Source organism: Lagenorhynchus albirostris, chromosome 1 (assembly GCF_949774975.1).
Source record: "Lagenorhynchus albirostris chromosome 1, mLagAlb1.1, whole genome shotgun sequence".
NCBI lineage: Eukaryota > Metazoa > Chordata > Mammalia > Artiodactyla > Delphinidae > Lagenorhynchus > Lagenorhynchus albirostris.
The window spans coordinates 914,946-937,346 of record NC_083095.1 but is presented as its reverse complement, the minus strand read 5'-3'; the positions used below and the strand labels follow the sequence as shown (position 1 = coordinate 937,346).

Below are 22,401 nucleotides of genomic sequence, written 5' to 3'. Positions count from 1 at the left end.
GTGGCCAGGGCAAAGAATCCTCCCCTGCCTCTGTGTGAGTTTCCATCACAAAGCATCATCCCCCAAAGCCTAGAATGAAGGGAATAGGAGAAAATGGAATAAGAAAAACAATCCAGAGGGCTTCCCTGGAGGTGCAGTGGTTGAGAGTCCACCTGCCGATGCAGGGGACACGGGTTCGAGCCCTGGTCCAGGAAGATCCCACATGCCGCGGAGCAACTAAGCCCGTGCGCCACAACTACTGAGCCTGCGCTCTAGAGCCCGCGAGCCACAGCTGCTGAGCCCACGCGCCACAACTACTGAAGCCCGTGTGCCGAGAGCCTGTGCTCCGCAATGAAGAGTAGGCCCCTGCTTGCCACAACTAGGGAAAGCCCGTGTGTAGCAACAAAGGCACAACGCAGCCAGAAATTTAAAAATAAATAAATTTATTTAAAAAAAAAAAAAAGGAAGGAATGAAGAGAGCAGCCGAAGGGAGGAAAAGAAAACCAAATCCAAAAACAAAAAGCAAAGAGAAGGGCTATTCTAAAGGCCGCTGTCTGCGGGGGCGGGGGGGGGGGCAGGGGGCATGGGGTGGGCAGGGGGTGAAAGGGTCCTGTATTCAGAGAGTCCTGGTCGGCGGGGTGGTGGCGGGATGGGGCAGGCGGAGGCAGAAATCCTTGCTGGGGACCCAGGCTGAGCACCAGCGAACTATAGCCAGGCCTGCCTTTGCAGGCAGCCCAGTAAGCCACCGACCTGCGTTCTCCCGGATGGGGGTCCTAGCTGCCTCCATTTCCCAACCTCCCTTGCAGCTAGATGCAGCCATGTGACTAAGTTCTGAATCATGAGACATAAATGGAAGTGCCCTGTGGGACCTCCAGGATGGTTCCTCTGGGATATCCCTTATGCTCTGCTAGGAACATGAGGTGATGGCTGAGCTCCAGCAGCAATTATGGGGCCATGAGGCTGCCAGTCAACCCTAGGGATTGGGAGCTGAGAGCTGGAGGGACCTGGCTCCTGATGGCTGTGGAGCCAACACCATCCCTAGGCTGCCAGCCCCAGAATCTGCTCAGTGTGATGGAGAAAAACAACGTTCAAGCCCTGGTTCCTCAAGTCAAGTGTCTCGGTACCAAAACTAACTCAGATGCATAAGCCTGTGACTTGGGGTTGGGGGGTGGGGAGGGATTTTCTCTGGATGTGAAAGTTTTCAGCCCCACCCCCTGGCTGGCCCACCCACTTCCAGATGTCTGTCAAGGGCGTGGAGGGAGGTACTCAGGAAGAAAAGCAAGTGGCCAGAAGGGGAAGCAGCAGGCTGCAGAGAGGAGGCAGGTGGGACCTGATCGGGCGCTCGCTGGCTAGCTGAGGGCCTGCGTCTGTGGCAAAGCCAAGATGAACGCCAAGGCAGGACCCCCGGAGGTAAGTGCCGGTGAGGCCAGAGGGGAGAGTCAGGCCAAAGGTCCTGAGACGGGGACTTTGGTCCACTGCCCCCTGGCCCCGTGCTGCCAGCAGCCCTGGGCCCAAAGGGTCATCAAGTCCAGCTAGGCCTGCAGAGCACCCATTCCTCTGCCAGTCTGTGCAGCCAGGACCGCCAGGGCCTCGGGGTCTCCTAGAGAGCTCAGAGCAGGCCCTCCCTCCGCCCCAGCCTGAGCTGGGCAGCTGTGCCACATGCCCTGCGCGGCAGGAAGTCCCACCCCTTCACCCATGCCTGCAGGGTCCCACAGCTGCCCAGCACAGGGCTGGGGGGAGCTCAGAGCTGTCCCATGGGAGTCTCCCAGCCCGTCACGGCCCTGAGATGCCAGCGCTAGTGGGTCATCCTCTCCCAACAGCCAGCCCCACCCCTGGACACGCAGGGTCCCCAGGGCTGCAGCTGCCCAGAGCCTCCTTGGACGGCTGACCTCCCCAGGCCCCGGTAGTTCCCAAGGGGATGGGTGGCCCGGCAGGTGCCTCGGCCGTGCTCCGAGTCCCAGACGGGGGCCGTGGGGGCAGGGCTGCCGCGCCCCAACCTTCCTGTCCGCCTGGGGCCCCGGGCGGTGCGGCAGACGCAGCATCTGTCCAAGGATGGCCCTGGGGCCCCGCCCAGGACCACACCCCGATTGCCTCTCCTGAGGGTCAGTGAAGGGGCCTGGGGCCTGTTCACTGTGAAGGCCTGATGCGGCCCCCAGCCCTCCCCAGGCAGGCAGGGGAGGGGCAGGCCCCCGAGCGCTCCTCTGCGGCGTGCGGGTGGGGAAGCACCCTGACTCCCCTCTATGGGGGCTCCTGGCAGGGAGGGGCGCCGGGCCTTGGGCACTCTGCCTGAGTCCCCCTCTCTCACTCTGCTTTCTGGGGCCCCCGCCTCCCAGTAACGGTTCTCGCTCAGGGCAGATGCAGCCCCCAGGCCCAGCTCCTATGGCCGCCCCTTCCCCACACGGAGGCGGGCCAGCGTGTCCTGTGGAAGGACACCTGCTCCCTGGGCCCCAGCGCATGGCCAAGCTGCACTCATGCAGGCAGCGCAGCCCAGGCCCCAGGCCGCAGGGACCACTTCCCCACCAAGGCCAGGAGGGAGGGCTGCACCCACCCCGCACGGATGCCTCGGAGCTTGGCTGGCCGGGTGGGGCGGGGCGGGGGGTCCCTGTCGCTGCGCATGGGCCCCTCCCTGCCCTTCAGGGGGGCCGCGCTGACCTCGGGAGCGTCCCACTAGTGGTGGCGTTTGAGGCTGCTTTGGGGAACGGCCCAACCCCAGCCGGGGCCCAGCCGGCCTGGCTTCCAGCTCCTCGTGGGAGTGACCACTCTGAGGGGACAAGACGCGTCCTCCGTCCCCAGCGGGCTGCAGAGTCCTGCTGCACTGGGAGAGCCCTGCTGGCAGCATCAAGGCGTCCCGACTCAGCCCCCAGCCCCGTGAACAGCAACACTCTCTCTGTGCCGGGTCTCCCCAGCCAGGACAAGGGCTGCTGCCTGGCGCCCAGGAGGGGCTGCAAGGGGCCAGGACGGGGGCGCCCAGCCCGGGAAGGGAAGCAGCTGTTTACAGGCCAGCCTTGAGAGGGCCGAGCTGGAAAGCAGAAGTGGCATCAGACTCGTTGAGGTTGTAACTGAAACAAGGAACTGAGATTCAGACACACACATGCCCGCTGAGAGGGGGTCCGAGAGGGAGAGCAGCGGGTCACGTGTGTCCCGGGAACAGACCGGGGCGCACACACACACACGCACGCAGATATGCACGCGCACTAGTGATGGGCACGGCACTCGCCAGCTTCAGGCCAGGCTGTGCTGAGGGCGTGACCGTGGGCAGGAGTGGGTGGCTGTAGGGTCCCCACGAGGTGGTGGCCCCTGTGCCCAGCTGCCCAGACCCTGTGGAGCCACTGCAGCCGGGCCTGGAGCTGTGGGTGATGCCAGGTCGCCCCAAGCAGGTGCGGATGCCTATGCAGACCACATTGGTGGCCCCCGCGTGGCCCCGATCCACGCCAGCCCGCAGCCCACGGGACAGGGGGGCACGCCCAGTGGGACTTGGGGGCCTGAGGGAGGGGGCTCAGCAGCCTCACAGGACCCCTGGGCCAGAGTGGCAAGGACAGAACTAGCCACGGGGGAAGCGGGCACCCTGACTGGAGGGCTGCCCGGCACCTGCCACGTGCCCTGTCTCGGGGGACCTGGGAAGATGGCCAGTGACCATGCGGCCCCGGGCTGCGCCCCGGCGGTGGGCTCTGGCCTGCGTGGCCCCGTCCTCGCCAGCCCCGCCCAGCGGCAGCAGAGACGGTCTGTCTCAGCGCTGGAGAGGCCATCAGGCCCACCCGGAAGAGCACGGCCACGCCCCAGGGACCCCGTGGTGACGCCCTCCTCCGGTTGCAGGTGCGGGGGGCTCTGGCCCTGCTGTGTCTGAGCGTGGTGACCCTCACCTACATGCTGTGGCAAGCGCTCTCTCCCTCCACCTGGGGCCACGTGCACCCTGAGGAAGGGCCCACCACGTCTCAGGGCCTTGGCTCCAGCCTGGCCTGGGCGCCCCTGGGAGGGGAGGCCCGGCGGCATCAGCAGAACGACTCCTGCCGGTGAGTGAGCCTGTGAGGTCTGCAGGGTGGCCACCGCCTGCCTTCCCCCTGGGGCTCCCCAGCGGGACGAGCATCGCCCTCTGCCACCTCCTGTTGGAAGAGGCAGGTTCCGGGGAGGGTGGGCTGTGAGGCAGGGGGAGTGGTCGGGAGAGGGGGAGAAGCCCCGAACTGTATGGGCCGGAGTGGGGGCGGGGGCGGGGACGACTTGGGGCGCTCTTTGCAGCAAACGCAGGCTGCCACCCAGAGACTCCGACAAGGCCGCTAGCCCCGGTCCTACCTGGGGTGGAGTCGCAGCCCCCGCCCCTCCCGCCCCCTGGGGGGCCCTGGAATCCCAGCACACCCCCAGCATACCCCCAACCCCCACTGGCCCAGCCCTCCCTTCTGGGTCAGCCCGGGCGTCTCCAAGGCCTCCACAGCTGCAGGAGCCCAGACCCAACACCTCTGCCGGGCTCCGCAAGCGACAGCCCTGAGCAGACAGCACCTGGGCTTGGGGTGGGCCTGGGCCCCAACTTCCCTGCTCTCAGGCTCCCCACTCAGGCCCCTCCCTGGGGTGCTCCTGGGTGTCAGGCCTGCCCTGCCCAGTCTGGCCTGCAGCGCCCTCCCTGCACCCTCAGCCTGGACGGGACGGAACAGGTGAGGTGAGGCTGGCTGGTGGCTCCTACGCTCACGCCTGCCACCTCCCTCCGCAGGCTTGTCCTCGTGGAAAGCATCCCCCAGGACCTGCCGCCTGCACCAGGCAGCCCGTCTGCCCAGCCCCTGGCCCAGGCCTGGCTGCAGCTGCTGGACGCCGCCCGGGAGCGTGTCCACGTGGCCTCCTTCTACTGGTCCCTCACGGGGCCCGACACTGGGGTCAATGACTCTTCTTCCCGGCTGGTGCGCCACCCCTCCCCTGACTCGGAGGCTGCGGGCCGTCCAGGGGCCAGGCACACAGCAAGCCCGGCGGGCAGCACATCTGTGGGCGGTCAGAGGCGGCCTCCTGGGGAAGTCTGGGCCCTTTCTGGTGGGATGGGGGTGGCCTCTCACCGCTGGCCTGCTCTCTCAGGGAGAGGCCCTTCTGCAGAAGCTGCAGCAGCTGCTGGACAGAAACGTTTCCCTGGCTGTGGCCACCAGCACCCCGACACTGGTCCAGAACTCCACCGACCTGCAGGTCCTGGTGGCCCGAGGTAGGTTCCTGCCGTCCTGGGCCTGGGGACGGGCGAGAGCAGTGGGGCCGCCCGTTAGGGGGAGGCCGGGAGCCCAGCGCCGCAAGCGCCTTCAAGTGGGCTTCCCCGGGGGCTGGTTCCAGGGAGCCGGACGTGTCATTTCCCAGGGGGCAGAGCACAGGGTGGTCTCCGGGCCTTGCTGAGCCCAGCCGCTTCAACCTGTGGGTGGTGGCTTGGCCGGGAGCCAGAGGCAGCAGGGACAATCCTCACAGAGCCGGGCTGCCTGGAGGGACCGAGGCTGGCCAATGCCTCAGTTTTCCCATCTGTAAAATGGGAATAACAGCATCAACTGAGTAGGACTGCTGTGAGGAGAAAGGAATCCACCCAACTGCAAAGAAAGAGCTGAGAATCTGGCTCAGCACGAAGTGGGTTCACCGCACCGTCCTGCACCCTCGTCAGGTGCCCAGGTGCGACACGTGCCCATGGGAAGGCTCACCGGTGGCGTTTTGCACTCCAAGTTCTGGGTCGTGGATGGGCGGCACGTCTATGTGGGCAGCGCCAACATGGACTGGCGGTCGCTGACACAGGTGAGTCCCTGAGCCCCGAGAGGGGAGACCCCATGTTCCCATGTGGGCAGCCACCCTGGGGGAAGTGGCCATGTCTGTAACATCGCTGTGGTAGAAGCACCCGCAGACGGGTTACGGGATTCTAACGTCACTGAGCTCCTGCTGCGGGAGGTCATTTAACCGCCCGGAAAGATGCTCGCGGCACCTTATCCGGGAACCCATGCAGACAAAGCGCGACCCCTTCTAGGAAAAGCAGTGCTCTGGCCGTGAGTCCAAACGGGGACAGCAGCTGCCGCTTAGCAGTGGAGAGGGATTTTTTTTTCTTTCTTCTCTGTGCATTTATGCGTTTTCTATTGTCTGTTGGTAATAAACACGTATTGCCCTTGGAATACAATGTTGAGGAGAACAGGGACCTGCAGGGCACCCCACCCCATGGCCCCCCAGCGCACCCCACCCCATGGCCCCCCACGCGCACCCCACCCCACGGCCCCCCCCGCGCACCCCACCCCACGGCCCCCCCCGCGCACCCCACCCCACGGCTCCCCCAGCGCACCCCACCCCACGGCCCCCCCCGCGCACCCCACCCCACGGCCCCCCCCAGCGCACCCCACCCCACGGCCCCCCCGCGCACCCCACCCCACGGCCCCCCCCGCGCACCCCACCCCACGCCCCCCCCCCACGCACCACCTACTATGGGTTCTCACGGGCGATGGCTGCACCTGCCCGGCACCCCCGGCCCAGGGGGCCCACGCGGCCCCAGGGCCCTCCCGCAGCGCTGCCCCGGTACCTGCAGGTGAAGGAGCTCGGGGCCATCATCTACAACTGCAGCCGCCTGGCCCGGGACCTGCAGAAGACCTTCCGGACCTACTGGGTGCTGGGGGTGCCGAAGGCTGTCCTCCCCAGACCCTGGCCGCGGAGCTTCTCCTCCCACATCAACCGCTTCCAGCCCCTCCGGGACTACTTTGACGGGGTGCCCACCACTGCCTACTTCTCGGTAAGAGTGGTCGGGGGGCCGACTGGAGCCCCTGCTCTCCTGGCTGGCCAGAGGCACAGGGAGCCCCGCCCACCCTGGGCCTGCCCTGCAGACAGCCCAGAGTCTGCTAGGTCCTCGGGGCCACGGCTCCAGGACCTGGTGCCATGGATGGCGGAGGGGCAGGCCCGGCCCCAGGAGAGGACGCGGTCATCGTCATCCATCCAACAACCACCTGAGTGCTTGTGGGGGTCGTCCTGTGGCCCTGGGGGCCTCAGAGCACACTGTTGGATGGGGTCTGACTCAGGACCAGGGAGGGTGGGGGAGGACCCGTGCATCAGGCAATTGTCACTCTGGGGGGAGGAGAGGGGGACTGAGGGGCGGGCGGTCATGCCCACCAGCCACGGCCCCCCTCAGGGTACATGGCAGCTACCCCAGCGCTGGGCTACAGTGGAGACCCTGCCTCGGAGGCAGGGACGCTTCCCCAGATGTGGGGACCCAGGCTGAGCCGCGCAGGGGGCTTTCTCTGGAGTCAGGCCAGCCCGGGGCCCCTGTTTAGACCCGACGTCTTGTCTTCCTCCTGGTTCCCAGTGCTGGAGGGTGGGTGCACCGCGGCGTCACGGATCCAGGGACCCAGTGGCTCAGATCTGGGTGGGCAGTGCCCTCAGGGACCTCTCTGCCCACACAGGCATCGCCGCCCGCACTCTGCCCCAGCGGCCGCACCTGGGACCTGGACGCACTGCTGGCGGTGATAGGGGGCGCCCAGGAGTTCATCTATGCCTCGGTGATGGAGTATTTCCCCACGACACGCTTCAGCCACCCCGCCAGGTAGGCCAGGAGGGAGCCGGGTGGCCCCGGACAGGGGAGGCCTCTCTGCCCGTGGGCAGCTCCTGGCCTGTCTCCTCACCCACCAGGACCCCTGCCCACTCGGGGTGTGTGCGCAGGGCCCGGTTGACCTGAGGACCCTGACCCTCCCCCTCACCCCTCCCCAGGTACTGGCCGGTGCTGGACACGGCGCTGCGGGTGGCGGCCGTCAGCAGGGGCGTGCGCGTACGCCTGCTGGTCAGCTGCTGGCTCAACACGGACCCCAGCATGTTCCCCTACCTGCGGTCCCTGCAGGCCCTCAGCAACCCCGCAGCCAACGTGTTCGTGGACGTGGTGAGGACCCACCCCCTGGCCGGGCCGGGAAGTAGCCTCTCTGTTGGCTGACACACCCTCTCTGTTCCCCCAAGAAAGTCTTCATTGTGCCCGTGAGGAACCACTCCAACATCCCCTTCAGCAGGGTGAACCACAGCAAGTTCATGGTCACGGAGAAGGCGGCCTACATAGGTGAGCAGGGGGGAGGGCTGCAGGCAGCGGCTCAGGACCCCTGAGTCCTCGTGGGCTGCCGAGCGAGCGGACACCAGCAGAGGGCACACAGCCCTGCGGTGGCCAGGCCGGGTGCTGAAGGGGGCGCTGTTCTTCCGTCCAGCGTGGACCCCGGGCGGGGATCTGCTAAAGGGCTCAGGCCCTCCCCCATGGAGGCAGGTGGGGACTCCTGGCACCGAGCCCCCCGAGCACTGAGTCCGTGGGCTGCTGGGGTGCAGTCCCTCACGTGAAGAGCGGGCTGCACTTGGCGCCAGAGAGGCTGCAGGGCTGGAGTCGGACCACGGCAGGGTGGCCGCTGGGGCCATCGGGCTGGGCCAGACAGCAGAGGACCCCCCAGGCGGCCCAGTAACCCAGCATCTCCGCCCACAGGCACTTCCAACTGGTCCGAAGATTACTTCAGCAGCACGTCGGGTGTGGGCCTGGTGGTCAGCCAGAGGGCCTCCAGCGCCCAGCCAGGGGCGGCCACCGTGCAGGGGCAGCTGCGGCAACTGTTTCAGCGAGACTGGAGCTCCCGCTACGCTGTAGGCCTGGACGGACAGGCCCAGGGCCAGGACTGTGTTTGGCAGGGCTGACGTCCAGTTCTTCCTGGCTGCGGAGCCCTACTGTTCCCGACCAGGCCTCCCTGCCTGGCCCCCAGTCTGGACCCCGAGCAGCTCCATCCGCACAAGCCCTGGTCAGGAGCAGGACTGCCCAATGCAGGGCAGGCGCAAACTGTTTGCTCTCCAAATCTTGCCCCTCTTAAACCCCCACCTCCTCCACGGAGCCCTCCAGGATGCCCTCCCTGGCTCCCACAGAGCCGCAATTCCTGCCCACACACGGAGCCTTTACACCACTGTGTGCCTCCCTGTTTCTTCTGTGAGTCCTGGGTCAGGCTGCGTCCCACCTTCTCAGCCCCAGGCTGGAGTTCAGCCTCTACCCACCTGGGAGGCGCCTGTGTCCACGAGGCCACATCGAGGCGGGGCTGGGCTTCCGCCATGCTAGCCCGTGACTCTCCCCAGCGTCCAGCCTCCCGCCCACAGGAACCCAGGGACAGAGCAGGGGGTGGGGCTGGCGCCTGGGGTGGGCCCAGGCCTGATGGGGGCAGGGCTGGCGCCTGGGGTGGTGGGCCCAGGCCTGTAGAGGCCAAGCTGCCCGTGGCACCCAGTCCTGGTGTATAAGGGGCCGGGAACCGGGCGGTAGAGTTGTAGGGTGGAGAGGACCTGGGTTTGAGCTGGGGGGAGGGTGACACCAGCCAGGATGGGGTTTGGGTGCAGCCCCATTGGAGCTCACCCTCTCTTGGGCCTCGCCCAGCACCTGCCCTGCAGAGGCAGGAGCTGAATCCTGGTCTGACAACTCGGTTCTGGCCCTTCTGCTAGGAATGCTGGGTCAGAAGCCTGTCTCGGCCCTGGCCTCGCCACCTTCTGGTTTCTGACCTCGGCTTCAGAGCCCACCTGCCCTCGCAGAGGCCCCCAGGGCACCTGAAGCTAGAGCTGGGGGCTGGCTCAATGTCCAGGAGACCCTGGCCGCTGAGGGAGCTGAGCGAGCGGACCCCAGGCCCACCCCGGGCCGCTGCTCCCCAGTTCCCGCGTCATCTCGGCCCCAGGGAGACCTGACTGGGTCCTCGTCTGTGAGGAAGATCCCCAAACCCAGCCCGTCTCCCTGCCCAGACCCGCGGGGATCTGGAGAGAGCGCCATGGCTCCGCGCGGCCTGAGACGCGCCCAGGGCCCCTGGGTGCTGGTCTGTGCGTGAGCTCCCCTGGTGGCACGCCACTCCCACCGCAAGCGTGCTGCAGGCCAGCGCCCCAGGAGCAGCAGACCCCAGGCCCGCTGCTCCCTGGGCTGATGGGCCGTGGTCCAGGAGGGCTCTGTGCACCAGGCTGTGGCGGGGCAACAGGGTGAAAGGCCACAGCCAGCGCAAGCCCCCTTCACACACGGTGGGTCTGGTGGCCACACCTCAGCGGCAGCCTCAGAGGCCTCCAAGGCAGACCCCCGTCACAGGAGGCCCGGGGATGAGGCGCGAGAGGCCGGGGACCCCTTCTGGGGTGTGGGAGACAGACCCTGCCTCCTGGGACCCTGGAACCCAGGCCCTTGTGTGACCCCTCCCTCGAGGGAGGGCACTGGCTGCCTCGCCTGCGACAGGTAGAACGCGCAGAGGTGGTTATGTGACATGAGGTGGTAACAGCATCTTGCCGGGGGCTGACCCTTGCTGTGATGAAGGAGACGCCCGTGAGCCGTCCTGTGGAAAGGCCCCAGGAGCAGCCTCCAGCCTCCCGCCAGCAAGAAACAGGGCCCTCAGCCACCCAACCTGCACCCAGCAGCCTTGTGAGGGTGGGAGGTGGCTCCTCCCCCAGCTGAGTCTGGAGACGAGGCAGCCTGGCCAGTGCCTCGATGGCGGCCTCGTACGACTGAGCTGCGCTTGGACTCCTGACCCAGAGACGGGGGGTCGTAAGTGTGTGTTGTTTCAAGCCACTCGCTTGTGGCGAGGCTGTCACACAGGGCAGGTGGCTCACACACGTCACACAGAACAGAGGCCACACGGAAGGTGGAAGGGCCTGTGCTGTCAGTGGCTCCCCACAGGCTGACAGCCGCCTGCTCAAGGCTACGATATCTCACGCCTTGACTCTGGGTTCAGAGAGAAACGAAACCCACGGAGCCAGGCAGACCCCACCGCAGTGTTCCCAGGGGGCTGTGCTCCCCACGTCGGTCTGATGGGCGGGGCGAGGCTGGGGCTGGGAGAGGCCACTGCAGCCTCCTTGACTGCGGGACCCAGTCCCCACTGAGCTTTCCCTCCCCCGCCCCACCTTCCAAAGGGCTCCACATCCCCTACCTTGGGGGACCTTCCCAGCCGGCCATGGGAGATGGGACTTCCCATGGTGGCCAGGGGGAAGGACCCAGCCTCCCAGGCTCTCTCAGGGCAGCGTGGGGAGGGGGTGGGGGGAGTAGCCTCGGGGGCAGCAGGATGCCCTCTGGGCCCAGCGTCCCCCCAACCCGCCCTGCCCAGCCCTGCTCTTTTTCCTGTAGCCGCAGCCACGAGGGCAGCGGCTCCTCTCCAAGCAGAAGGGAGGTGGGATAGGCTCCAGCTCCCACTCCGAGTGCCTCGTGCCCACGGGCCCCTGAGGGGCGTCCGAAGGCAGCCGGGAGGAGGTCTGACCCCTGGAAGTTCATAGGAAACTCCTCCAACTTGTTCCGAATCTGCTTCCCGTGGGCTGCTTGGGGTGGAGGGCCACCACGGCAAAGGAAGCCTCTGAGATGGGCCCCCACCGCGGCCGAGGACCCAGCTCCCCATCCCCGGCCCCCGAGGCCAAGGGCCCCTGTGTGCTGTCCCTGCTGTGCCCACCACCCACGCCTTGCGCTGCCTCCCCGGCCACACTGTGGACTCCTGGGCCCTCGCCTGCTTCCCCTTGGTCTCTCGCAGCCGCTGGCTCAGAGGAGGGTCTGGACAGACAAACGGATGAGTGAGCCGCCCCTGACTCTGCTTTCCCGAGCAACTTAGGACGGAGCGCGTGGGGGAGCGCAGGGATGGACTCCAACCAGAACAAACACCTCACAGTCAGCACTGGGGAAGCAGCACTGGATTTATTGCCCGTCCAGGGTCCCGGGAGCAGCCAGACAGGTCCCGTCTGCAGCCTGGCCGCAGCGGGTACACTGAGGGGCCGGGCACGCGGCGGGGGTGGTGTGTGCCGCGGGCAAGCGGACGCCCACAGACCGTCCCGTGGGAACTCACGGCCTCTGCTGGCTCGCCCGCCCCCAGCCCAGGGCGCGTGCATTTGCCGTGCTGGCGGCCAGGCATCCAACAGCGGAGTGAGCTTGTTGCAAGCGAGCAGGGAGTGGGGTCTCCTGGAACACGCCGGACTCTGCCCGAAAGAGCGAATCGACCTTCACCAGGAGGCAGCAGCAGGACAGGAGTTGAACCCCAAACGACTTCTGCACCCACGGCCGTCACAGCCCCTTCTCCAAGCAGCAGTTGTGTTCTCGAGGGCCTGGTGGGCAGGGATCTCGAGTAACGTGTGTCTAACAAAGACCGTCAGGGGCACAGGACCCCGGGTGGGGCTGGGGTCTCGTGGGGCGTCCGGGTGCCGCCTCTGCTGCTGAGGCTGTGGGAGGCCGGCGTGTTTGGGGTCCCACTTCGGGAGGGCTGTGTGAGGGCGGGGCCCCGCCGCTCTCGGGCACCTCTGCTTCACTCTCGGTGCTGTGAATCAAGGTGGACACGCGCGTCCTCACGGTGGGAGCTTCGCTGGGCCTCCTTTCGTCTGTCCGTCTGTCCTCACTCTGTGGTGGGCCCGGGTGCAGGTGCCTCCCGCCCTCTGGGTCCTGCTCCAGCAGGACCAGCCCCGTCCTTGCCGTGGACGTGGCCATCGCTCTGGCGCCCGCAGTCTCCGCCGGCCCCCCGGCCCCCTCGCCCTCTGGAGAGAAGCTTTCTGGGGCATCAAAGAACGTGACCGCTTGTTCTTGGGCGTTTTGCTCTGCCAGACCTGCCTCGTCTTCAGAGCTTTCGCTTTTCTTGGTGGGAGAGGAGGAGAGCCCTAATGTGGGGAATCGCAACCAGCCTGCCCTCTGGGGCTTCCTAGGGAGCTCTGCCTCGGGCCGTGCCCCAGGCTGTGTCTGGAGGGCAGCCGCCGTGCGGGCCTCGCCTTTGGAATCAGCGCATGGCTCTTCCGCAGAGGAAGAAAAGCCAATGTTCGGAAGCCAGAACCTGAACAGACCAGACCTTCTACCTCCTGGTTTCTGTCCTGGAGCCGAGCCTTCCTCTGCCGGGGAGCTAGCTGCCTCCCCGCCGGCTTCTTTAGGGGGAAATGCAAGAACCTCTGCACCCTCGTCCCTGTCGGAGCAGCTGTCGGCACCCTGGCGGCCAGAGTGCACCTTGGGCGTGAACATTGGCTGTCCAGGCACATTGACACTGGGCGAGATCACTTCAGACGGTCCTGCGGTGTCCGGGTGCGGACCTCCAGAGGCGGGCTCTGCTCCCGGGGCGGCTTGCTGGGAAGCCTCCTGCAGCCCGTCCCTCAGCCGGGAGTCTCGGACACTCACCCGCGTGCGGGGCTCCGGCATCTTCACCTTCAGCAACGAGAATCCGTAAGAAGCCGTTTGGATCTCAGACGCGGGGATCTCCAGTTGCCGCACGACCTGGGTGGAAATAGCCTCGGGTCCCGAGAGGTCAGCCAACTCTGCCGTCGCCCTGCTGTGGACGGCGACCTCGGGGCCCTCTCCCTGCGCACGCTGAACGTGCACTCTGACCTCGGAAATGGGGGAAGCTTCCGGGGAGAAGCCAAGGGCCACAGGCTGCCCCCCGGGGGTCCCAGCACCTGCCTTCAGGATGCTGGCGCCCCAGACTCCCGGGCTTCCCTCGTGCAGGGCGTGGGCAAGGCTGCTCCCCGGGCACTGCACTTCTGTCACGGCGGGGATAAAGACATCGGCCTCGGAGCTGGGGTCAGGAAAGGCGAACCTTGGCACACTTAACCTGGGCAGTCTGACAGTTACCACGGAGCCTTCCCAGGGCTGACCCATGTTAACGACAGAAACCTGGGACGGCCCATCGGTCCTGGACGCCTTCAGTTTAATGGGGCCTTCAGGCTGGGAGGGCCATTCCTCTGCCCGCCCCTGCCCCGCAGCAAGGCCCGGTCCTGCAGGCCCAGCAGGAGGGGCCTGGGTTCCTGAAAGCCTGCCGCTAGGCATCTGAAGAGGGAGGGAGCCTTCGCCTGGACGGACCCTGGCCTCGGAAGGGGAAAGGCCTGCAGCAGGTGCCCCTGCAGGAGAGAGGTGCAGCTCTGAGCGTTTGTCCTCAGGACCTCTCTTTAGGACGTCTGCGTCTGCGTGGGACGCGAGCTCCGCTGCTGCCTCGTCTGCCCCTGCCTCTGGGGGCTGCAGGGACATAGCTTCTTCCACCTCTGACCCAGGAACCCCCTGACCCCTGACTGGAGCTGGGCTTTCTCCTTCCCTCAGTGTGCTGGCAGCAGGCGCGGGCACTGGCGCCCCCCGAGCCCCAGCCGCCCCCCTCTCCTTGGCGGGGCGCCGGAGGCTGGGCAGGCGGAGCGCGGGCATCCTGAACCAGCCCCCCTGCGAGGCCGTGCTCTCCACCGCGGGAGCGTCCACATCTGCTGGGCTGCAGGACGGCTGCTGGGGGTCTCCTACCGAGGGGGCCGTCGCCTCGCCGAGAGGCTGGCTTGCCGGGCCGTCCCGGAGCCCGTGCCCTTGGCTGCTGTGTCCCGGAGATGGAGGGCCAGCAGCTGACGAGCTCCCCCACACCTTGGCCTTGCTGGGTCTGAGGTCGGGTCTGGCCAAGTCCAAAAGGGGAGCGTGGGCCTGTGGCAGATGGGGGTCCACGTCCGCGCCTTCTGGGGCGCCACCCCCTGCCGGGGGCCTAGAGCGTGGAGCAGCGGGGTCTCCGCGTGGCAGGCCGGGCCCGCCCTCTGGAGTGAGCCCTGTGAGAGGTGCGTGTTCCAGCACAGCGCAGCCAGGCGACCCCACGCCACTCTCCTCTCCGTCCTTCTCCGGAAGCGCGTCCACAGCCACCTCCACTGCAGACACAGGACACCCAGGGGGCACGCCCTTGTGACCCGTGTCCACAGCCACGCCGATCTCTGCGTCGTCCAGGCTGCATTCAGGGTCCTCTGGGGGCACCGCCCCCTTCTCTGGGGACCAGCTGAATGACGGAAGCTTGATCCACGGCATTTTTAAGGGACTATCTTTCCCTCCACGTTCAGTATCTTTAGCTGGGCTCTCACCTGCAGCCACTGCCGACGGCCACGCGCTGCGCGGCACAGCTGTGGAGTCCAGGCCCCGGGCAGGGCCAGTAGTGGACAGAGAGGGGGCACAACCCCCGGCACCGGCCTCCACCTCTGCATCGGCTGCTTCTGGGACAGAAAACCCGAACTTTGGTGGATGAAACTTACGAAAACTCACCCGACCATATGACGCAAGAAACATGGGGTCCACAGGGCCTGCGGGACTGTCAGTCTGGGATGCTGCAACTCTCTCCTGGGTTGGAAGACTGGCAGAACTTTCTGCGCTGGGAAGATAGGCATGGTTCTGGGAACAAGGGGCCGCTTCCAGAGGGAGCCCCGGGGAGACAGCAGCTCCAGGGAGAGTCACCTGGTATTTTGTGAGTACCTCACCCTTGGCGTCCTTCAGGTCCAGTTTGGGCCCCTCAATGTCCACCTTGGGCACCTTGATGCTGGGCTTCTCCAATTTGGGCAGGTGGCCTTTGAGCGCAATTCCCAGCGCCACTTCCCTGGGCTCTGCTCTGAGAAGGTGGCCCTCTGGGAGCTTCACGCCCACGTTGGCACCCTTGACCTCCAGCTCGGTGGAGGGCAGCTCGATGCTGAGGGCACTGGTCTTCACGTCGGCCTGCACCGAGGACAGGGTCACCTGGGCCTGGACATTGGGTACGGACTCTTCCAAGGCGGCTTCGACGGACTTGCTGGGAGCCGACACCCCAAAGGACGGTATCTTGAACTTGGGCATTTTGAACTTGCTGTCTCTGGCGGCCACCTCCTTGTCCCCAAAGGACACGTCACTCTCCAGCTTGGTTCCCGCAGCCTGGGTGTCCACCTCCACGCTGGGCAGTAACACCTCCACGTTGGGGGTAATCACCTCGCCCTTGGCGTCCTGCCGGTCCAGTTTGGGCCCCTTGATGTCCACCTGGGGGGCCTTGAGGTCCACCTCGGGCACCTTGATGCTGGGTCCAGGCACCTTGGGCAGGTGGTCCTTAAGCCCGATTCCCGCCACTGCTTCCTTGGGCTCCACTTTGGGCAGGTGGCCCTCCGGGAGCTTCAGGCCCACCTCGGCGGCCTTGACCTCCAGCTTGGAGGAGGGCAGCTCGATGCTGAGGTCACTGGTCTTGACGTCGGCCTGCACCGAGGGCCGGGTCACCTTGGCCTGGGCCTTGGGCACGGACACCTCCACGGTGGCCTTGACAGACTTGCTGGGCGCTGACACCCCAATGGATGGCATCTTGAACTTGGGCATTTTGAACTTGCTGTCTCTGGTGGCCACCTCCTTGTCCCCAAGGGACACGTCGCTGGCCAGCATGATGTCCGCGGCCTTGGTGTCCACCTCCACGCTGGGCAGCGACACCTCCACGTCAGGGACCGTCACCTCACCCTTGGCCTCCTTCAGGTCCAGTTTGGGCCCCTTGATGTCCACCTCGGGCACCTTGATGCTGGGCATCTGCACCTTGGGCAGGTGGCCCTTGAGTCCGATTCCCGCTGCCGCTTCCTTGGGCTCCGCTTCGGGAAGGTGGCCCTCCGGGAGCTTCACGCCCACCTCGGCGGCCTTGACATCCAGCTCGGCGGAAGGCAGCTCGATGCTGAGGTCACTGGTCTTGACGTCGCCCTGCACCGAGGGCAGGGTCACCTCGGCCTGAGTCTTGAGCCCAGACACCTCCAAGGAGGCTTCGACGGACTTGCTGGACGCTGACACCCCGAAGGATGGCATCTTGAACTTGGGCATTTTGAACTTGCTGTCTGTGACGGCCACCTCCTTGTCCCCAAGGGACACATCGCCCGCCAGCTTGCTGTCCGCGACCTGGCTGTCCACCTCCACGCTGGGGAGTGACACCTCCACATCGGGGGTCGTCACCTCGCCCTTGGCGTCCTGCAATTCCAGTTTAGGCCCCTTGATGTCCACCTGGGGGCCCTTGATGTCCACTTTGGGCACCTTGATGCTGGGCATCTGCACCTTGGGCAGGTGGCCCTTGAGTCCGATTCCCGCCACTGCTTCCTTGGGCTCCACTTCGGGAAGTTGGCCCTCCGGGAGTTTCACGCCCACCTCGGCAGTCTTGACATCCAGCTCGGTGGAGGGCTGCTCGATGCTAAGGACACTGGTCTTGACGTCGGCCTGCACCGAGGGCAGGGTCACTTCGGCCTGGGCCTTGGGCACGGACACCTCCATGGCGGCCTGGACGGACTTGCTGGGCGCTGACACCCCAAAGGACGGCATCTTGAACTTGGGCATTTTGAACTTGCTGTCTCTGGCGGCCACCTCCTTGTCCCCAAGGGACACATCGCCCGCCAGCATGATGTCCGCGGCCTTGGTGTCCACCTCCACGCTGGGCAGCAACACCTCCATGTCGGGGGTCGTCACCTCGCCTTTGGCGTCCTTCAGGTCTAGTTGGGGCCCCTTGATGTCCACCTGGGGGCCCTTGATGTCCACCTTGGGCACCTTGATGCTGGGCATCTGCACCTTGGGCAGGTGGCCCTTGAGTCCGATTCCCGCCACTGCTTCCTTGATCTCTGCTTCGGGAAGGTGGCCCTCTGGGAGTTTCACGCCCACCTCGGCAGCCTTGACATACAGCTCGGTGGAGGGCAGCTCGATGCTAAGGTCACTGGTCTTGACGTCGGCCTGCACGGAGGGCCGGGTCACCTCGGCCTGGGCCTTGGGCACGGACACCTCCATGGCGGCCTGGACGGACCTGCTGGGCGCTGACACCCCGAAGGACGGCATCTTGAACTTGGGCATTTTGAACTTGCTATCTCTGGCGGCCACCTCCTTGTCCCCAAGGGACACATCGCCTGCCAGCATGATGCCCGCGGCCTGGGTGTCCACCTCCACGCTAGGCAGCGACACCTGCATGTCAGGGGTCGTCACCTCGCCTTTGGCGTCCTTCAGGTCCAGTTTGGGCCCCTTGATGTCCACCTGGGGGGCCTTGATGTCCACCTGGGGGGCCTTGATGTCCACCTTGGGCACCTTGATGCTGGGCATCTGCACCTTGGACAGGTGGCCCTTGAGTCCAATTACAGCTGCCGCTTCCGTGGGCTCCACTTCGGGAAGGTGGCCCTCCGGGAGCTTCAGGCCCACCTCGGCGGCCTTGACCTCCAGCTTGGAGGAGGGCAGCTCGATGCTGAAGTCACTGCTCTTGACGTCGGCCTGCACCGAGGGCCGGGTCACCTCGGCCTGGGCCTTGGGCATGGACACCTCCATGGCGGCCTGGACGGACTTGCTGGGCACTGACATACCAAAAGACGGCATCTTGAACTTGGGCATTTTGAACTTGCTGTCTCTGGTGGCCACTTCCTTGTCCCCAAGGGACACATCGCCCGCCAGCATGATGCCCTCAGCCTGGCTGTCCACCTCCATGCTGGACAGTGACACCTCCACGTCAGGGACCTTCACGTCGCCTTTGGCGTCCTTCAGGTCCAGTTTGGGCCCCTTGATGTCCACCTTGGGCACCTTGATGCTGGGCATCTGCACCTTGGCCAGGTGGCCCTTCAGTCCAATTTCAGCTACCGCTTCTGTGGACTCCGCTTCTGGAAGGTGGCCCTCCGGGAGCTTTAGGCCCACCTCGGCGGCCTTGACCTCCAGCTTGGAGGAGGGCAGCTCGATGCTGAGGTCACTGGTCTTGACGTCGGCCTGCACCGAGGGCCGGGTCACTTCGGCCTGGGCCTTGGGCACGGACACCTCCACGGTGGCCTTGACAGACTTGCTGGGCGCTGACACCCCAACGGATGGCATCTTGAACTTGGGCATTTTGAACTTGCTGTCTCTGGCGGCCACCTCCTTGTCCCCAAGGGACACATCGCCCGCCAGCACGATGCCCGCGGCCTTGGTGTCCACCTCCACGCTGGGCAGCGACACCTCCACGTCAGGGACCGTCACCTCACCCTTGGCCTCCTTCAGGTCCAGTTTGGGCCCCTTGATGTCCACCTCGGGCACCTTGATGCTGGGCATCTGCACCTTGGGCAGGTGGCCCTTGAGTCCGATTCCCGCTGCCGCTTCCTTGGGCTCCGCTTCGGGAAGGTGGCCCTCCGGGAGCTTCACGCCCACCTCGGCGGCCTTGACATCCAGCTCGGCGGAAGGCAGCTCGATGCTGAGGTCACTGGTCTTGACGTCGGCCTGCACCGAGGGCAGGGTCACCTCGGCCTGAGTCTTGAGCCCAGACACCTCCAAGGAGGCTTCGACGGACTTGCTGGGCGCTGACACCCCGAAGGATGGCATCTTGAACTTGGGCATTTTGAACTTGCTGTCTCTGGCGGCCACCTCCTTGTCCCCAAGGGACACTTCGCCCGCCAGCTTGCTGTCCGCGACCTGGCTGTCCACCTCCACGCTGGGGAGTGACACCTCCACATCGGGGGTCGTCACCTCGCCCTTGGCGTCCTGCAATTCCAGTTTAGGCCCCTTGATGTCCACCTGGGGGCCCTTGATGTCCACTTTGGGCACCTTGATGCTGGGCATCTGCACCTTGGGCAGGTGGCCCTTGAGTCCGATTCCCGCCACTGCTTCCTTGGGCTCCACTTCGGGAAGTTGGCCCTCCGGGAGTTTCACGCCCACCTCGGCAGTCTTGACATCCAGCTCGGTGGAGGGCTGCTCGATGCTAAGGACACTGGTCTTGACGTCGGCCTGCACCGAGGGCAGGGTCACTTCGGCCTGGGCCTTGGGCACGGACACCTCCATGGCGGCCTGGACGGACTTGCTGGGCGCTGACACCCCAAAGGACGGCATCTTGAACTTGGGCATTTTGAACTTGCTGTCTCTGGCGGCCACCTCCTTGTCCCCAAGGGACACATCGCCCGCCAGCATGATGTCCGCGGCCTTGGTGTCCACCTCCACGCTGGGCAGCAACACATCCATGTCGGGGGTCGTCACCTCGCCTTTGGCGTCCTTCAGGTCTAGTTGGGGCCCCTTGATGTCCACCTGGGGGCCCTTGATGTCCACCTTGGGCACCTTGATGCTGGGCATCTGCACCTTCGGCAGGTGGCCCTTGAGTCCGATTCCCGCCACTGCTTCCTTGATCTCTGCTTCGGGAAGGTGGCCCTCCGGGAGTTTCAGGCCCACCTCGGCAGCCTTGACATACAGCTCGGTGGAGGGCAGCTCGATGCTGAGGTCACTGGTCTTGACGTCGGCCTGCACGGAGGGCCGGGTCACCTTGGCCTGGGCCTTGGGCACGGACACCTCCACGGTGGCCTTGACAGACTTGCTGGGCGCTGACACCCCAACGGATGGCATCTTGAACTTGGGCATTTTGAACTTGCTGTCTCTGGCGGCCACCTCCTTGTCCCCAAGGGACACATCACCCGCCAGCACGATGCCCGCGGCCTTGGTGTCCATCTCCACGCTGGGCAGCGACACCTCCACGTCAGGGACCGTCACCTCACCCTTGGCCTCCTTCAGGTCCAGTTTGGGCCCCTTGATGTCCACCTCGGGCACCTTGATGCTGGGCATCTGCACCTTGGGCAGGTGGCCCTTGAGTCCGATTCCCGCTGCCGCTTCCTTGGGCTCCGCTTCGGGAAGGTGGCCCTCCGGGAGCTTCACGCCCACCTCGGCGGCCTTGACATCCAGCTCGGCGGAAGGCAGCTCGATGCTGAGGTCACTGGTCTTGACGTCGGCCTGCACCGAGGGCAGGGTCACCTCGGCCTGAGTCTTGAGCCCAGACACCTCCAAGGAGGCTTCGACGGACTTGCTGGGCGCTGACACCCCGAAGGATGGCATCTTGAACTTGGGCATTTTGAACTTGCTGTCTCTGGCGGCCACCTCCTTGTCCCCAAGGGACACTTCGCCCGCCAGCTTGCTGTCCGCGACCTGGCTGTCCACCTCCACGCTGGGGAGTGACACCTCCACGTCGGGGGTCGTCACCTCGCCCTTGGCGTCCTGCAATTCCAGTTTAGGCCCCTTGATGTCCACCTGGGGGCCCTTGATGTCCACCTTGGGCACCTTGATGCTGGGCATCTGCACCTTGGGCAGGTGGCCCTTGAGTCCGATTCCCGCCACTGCTTCCTTGATCTCTGCTTCGGGAAGGTGGCCCTCTGGGAATTTCACGCCCACCTCGGCAGCCTTGACATCCAGCTCGGTGGAGGGCAGCTCGATGCTAAGGTCACTGGTCTTGACGTCGGCCTGCACTGAGGGCAGAGTCACTTTGGCCTGGGCCTTGGGCACGGACACCTCCATGGCGGCCTGGACGGACTTGCTGGGAGCTGACACCCCGAAAGACGGCATCTTGAACTTGGGCATTTTGAACTTGCTGTCTCTGGTGGCCACCTCCTTGTCCCCAAGGGACACATCGCCTGCCAGCATGATGCCCGCGGCCTGGGTGTCCACCTCCACGCTAGGCAGCGACACCTGCATGTCGGGGGTCGTCACCTCGCCTTTGGCGTCCTTCAGGTCCAGTTTGGGCCCCTTGATGTCCACCTGGGGGGCCTTGATGTCCACCTGGGGGGCCTTGATGTCCACCTTGGGCACCTTGATGCTGGGCATCTGCACCTTGGACAGGTGGCCCTTGAGTCCAATTACAGCTGCCGCTTCCGTGGGCTCCACTTCGGGAAGGTGGCCCTCCGGGAGCTTCAGGCCCACCTCGGCGGCCTTGACCTCCAGCTTGGAGGAGGGCAGCTCGATGCTGAAGTCACTGCTCTTGACGTCGGCCTGCACCGAGGGCCGGGTCACCTCGGCCTGGGCCTTGGGCACGGACACCTCCATGGCGGCCTGGACGGACTTGCTGGGCACTGACATACCAAAAGACGGCATCTTGAACTTGGGCATTTTGAACTTGCTGTCTCTGGTGGCCACTTCCTTGTCCCCAAGGGACACATCGCCCGCCAGCATGATGCCCTCAGCCTGGCTGTCCACCTCCATGCTGGACAGTGACACCTCCACGTCAGGGACCTTCACGTCGCCTTTGGCGTCCTTCAGGTCCAGTTTGGGCCCCTTGATGTCCACCTTGGGCACCTTGATGCTGGGCATCTGCACCTTGGCCAGGTGGCCCTTCAGTCCAATTTCAGCTACCGCTTCTGTGGACTCCGCTTCTGGAAGGTGGCCCTCCGGGAGCTTTAGGCCCACCTCGGCGGCCTTGACCTCCAGCTTGGAGGAGGGCAGCTCGATGCTGAGGTCACTGGTCTTGACGTCGGCCTGCACCGAGGGCCGGGTCACTTCGGCCTGGGCCTTGGGCACGGACACCTCCACGGTGGCCTTGACAGACTTGCTGGGCGCTGACACCCCAACGGATGGCATCTTGAACTTGGGCATTTTGAACTTGCTGTCTCTGGCGGCCACCTCCTTGTCCCCAAGGGACACATCGCCCGCCAGCACGATGCCCGCGGCCTTGGTGTCCACCTCCACGCTGGGCAGCGACACCTCCACGTCAGGGACCGTCACCTCACCCTTGGCCTCCTTCAGGTCCAGTTTGGGCCCCTTGATGTCCACCTCGGGCACCTTGATGCTGGGCATCTGCACCTTGGGCAGGTGGCCCTTGAGTCTGATTCCCGCTGCCGCTTCCTTGGGCTCCGCTTCGGGAAGGTGGCCCTCCGGGAGCTTCACGCCCACCTCGGCGGCCTTGACATCCAGCTCGGCGGAAGGCAGCTCGATGCTGAGGTCACTGGTCTTGACGTCGGCCTGCACCGAGGGCAGGGTCACCTCGGCCTGAGTCTTGAGCCCAGACACCTCCAAGGAGGCTTCGACGGACT

The 22,401-nt window shown here is 65.7% G+C and overlaps 2 protein-coding genes across 14 annotated transcripts in view; one reads left to right on the top strand and one right to left on the bottom strand.

The window, feature by feature from the left end:
• Positions 1 to 1,273: 1,273 nt before the first annotated feature.
• On the top strand, positions 1,274 to 8,838 carry PLD4 (phospholipase D family member 4). The gene is made up of 10 exons (XM_060165093.1): positions 1,274 to 1,389; positions 3,793 to 3,989; positions 4,679 to 4,862; positions 5,032 to 5,152; positions 5,591 to 5,718; positions 6,491 to 6,691; positions 7,356 to 7,495; positions 7,660 to 7,825; positions 7,900 to 7,996; positions 8,405 to 8,838. Exons 1-10 carry the CDS (start codon positions 1,363 to 1,365, stop codon positions 8,605 to 8,607), a joined length of 1,464 nt encoding a protein of 487 aa, XP_060021076.1. The 5' UTR covers positions 1,274 to 1,362; the 3' UTR covers positions 8,608 to 8,838.
• Positions 8,839 to 11,571: 2,733 nt separating this feature from the next.
• AHNAK2 (AHNAK nucleoprotein 2) overlaps positions 11,572 to 22,401 on the bottom strand; it is a 32,846-nt gene continuing 22,016 nt past the window's right edge. For 4 of the 13 annotated variants that reach the window (XM_060147255.1, XM_060147370.1, XM_060147480.1 and 1 more), the window contains exons 9-12: positions 20,630 to 21,133; positions 18,308 to 20,146; positions 17,165 to 17,824; positions 11,572 to 15,652 (exon numbers count right to left, since the gene is read on the bottom strand). In XM_060147255.1, the coding sequence (XP_060003238.1) occupies positions 12,026 to 15,652; positions 17,165 to 17,824; positions 18,308 to 20,146; positions 20,630 to 21,133 (6,630 nt within the window). In that variant the 3' untranslated portion in view covers positions 11,572 to 12,025. Of the gene's footprint in view, positions 15,653 to 17,164; positions 17,825 to 18,307; positions 20,357 to 20,629; positions 21,134 to 22,401 lie in introns of all 13 variants that reach the window. The other 9 variants (XM_060148127.1, XM_060147433.1, XM_060147692.1 and 6 more) reach the window with 9 other exon arrangements.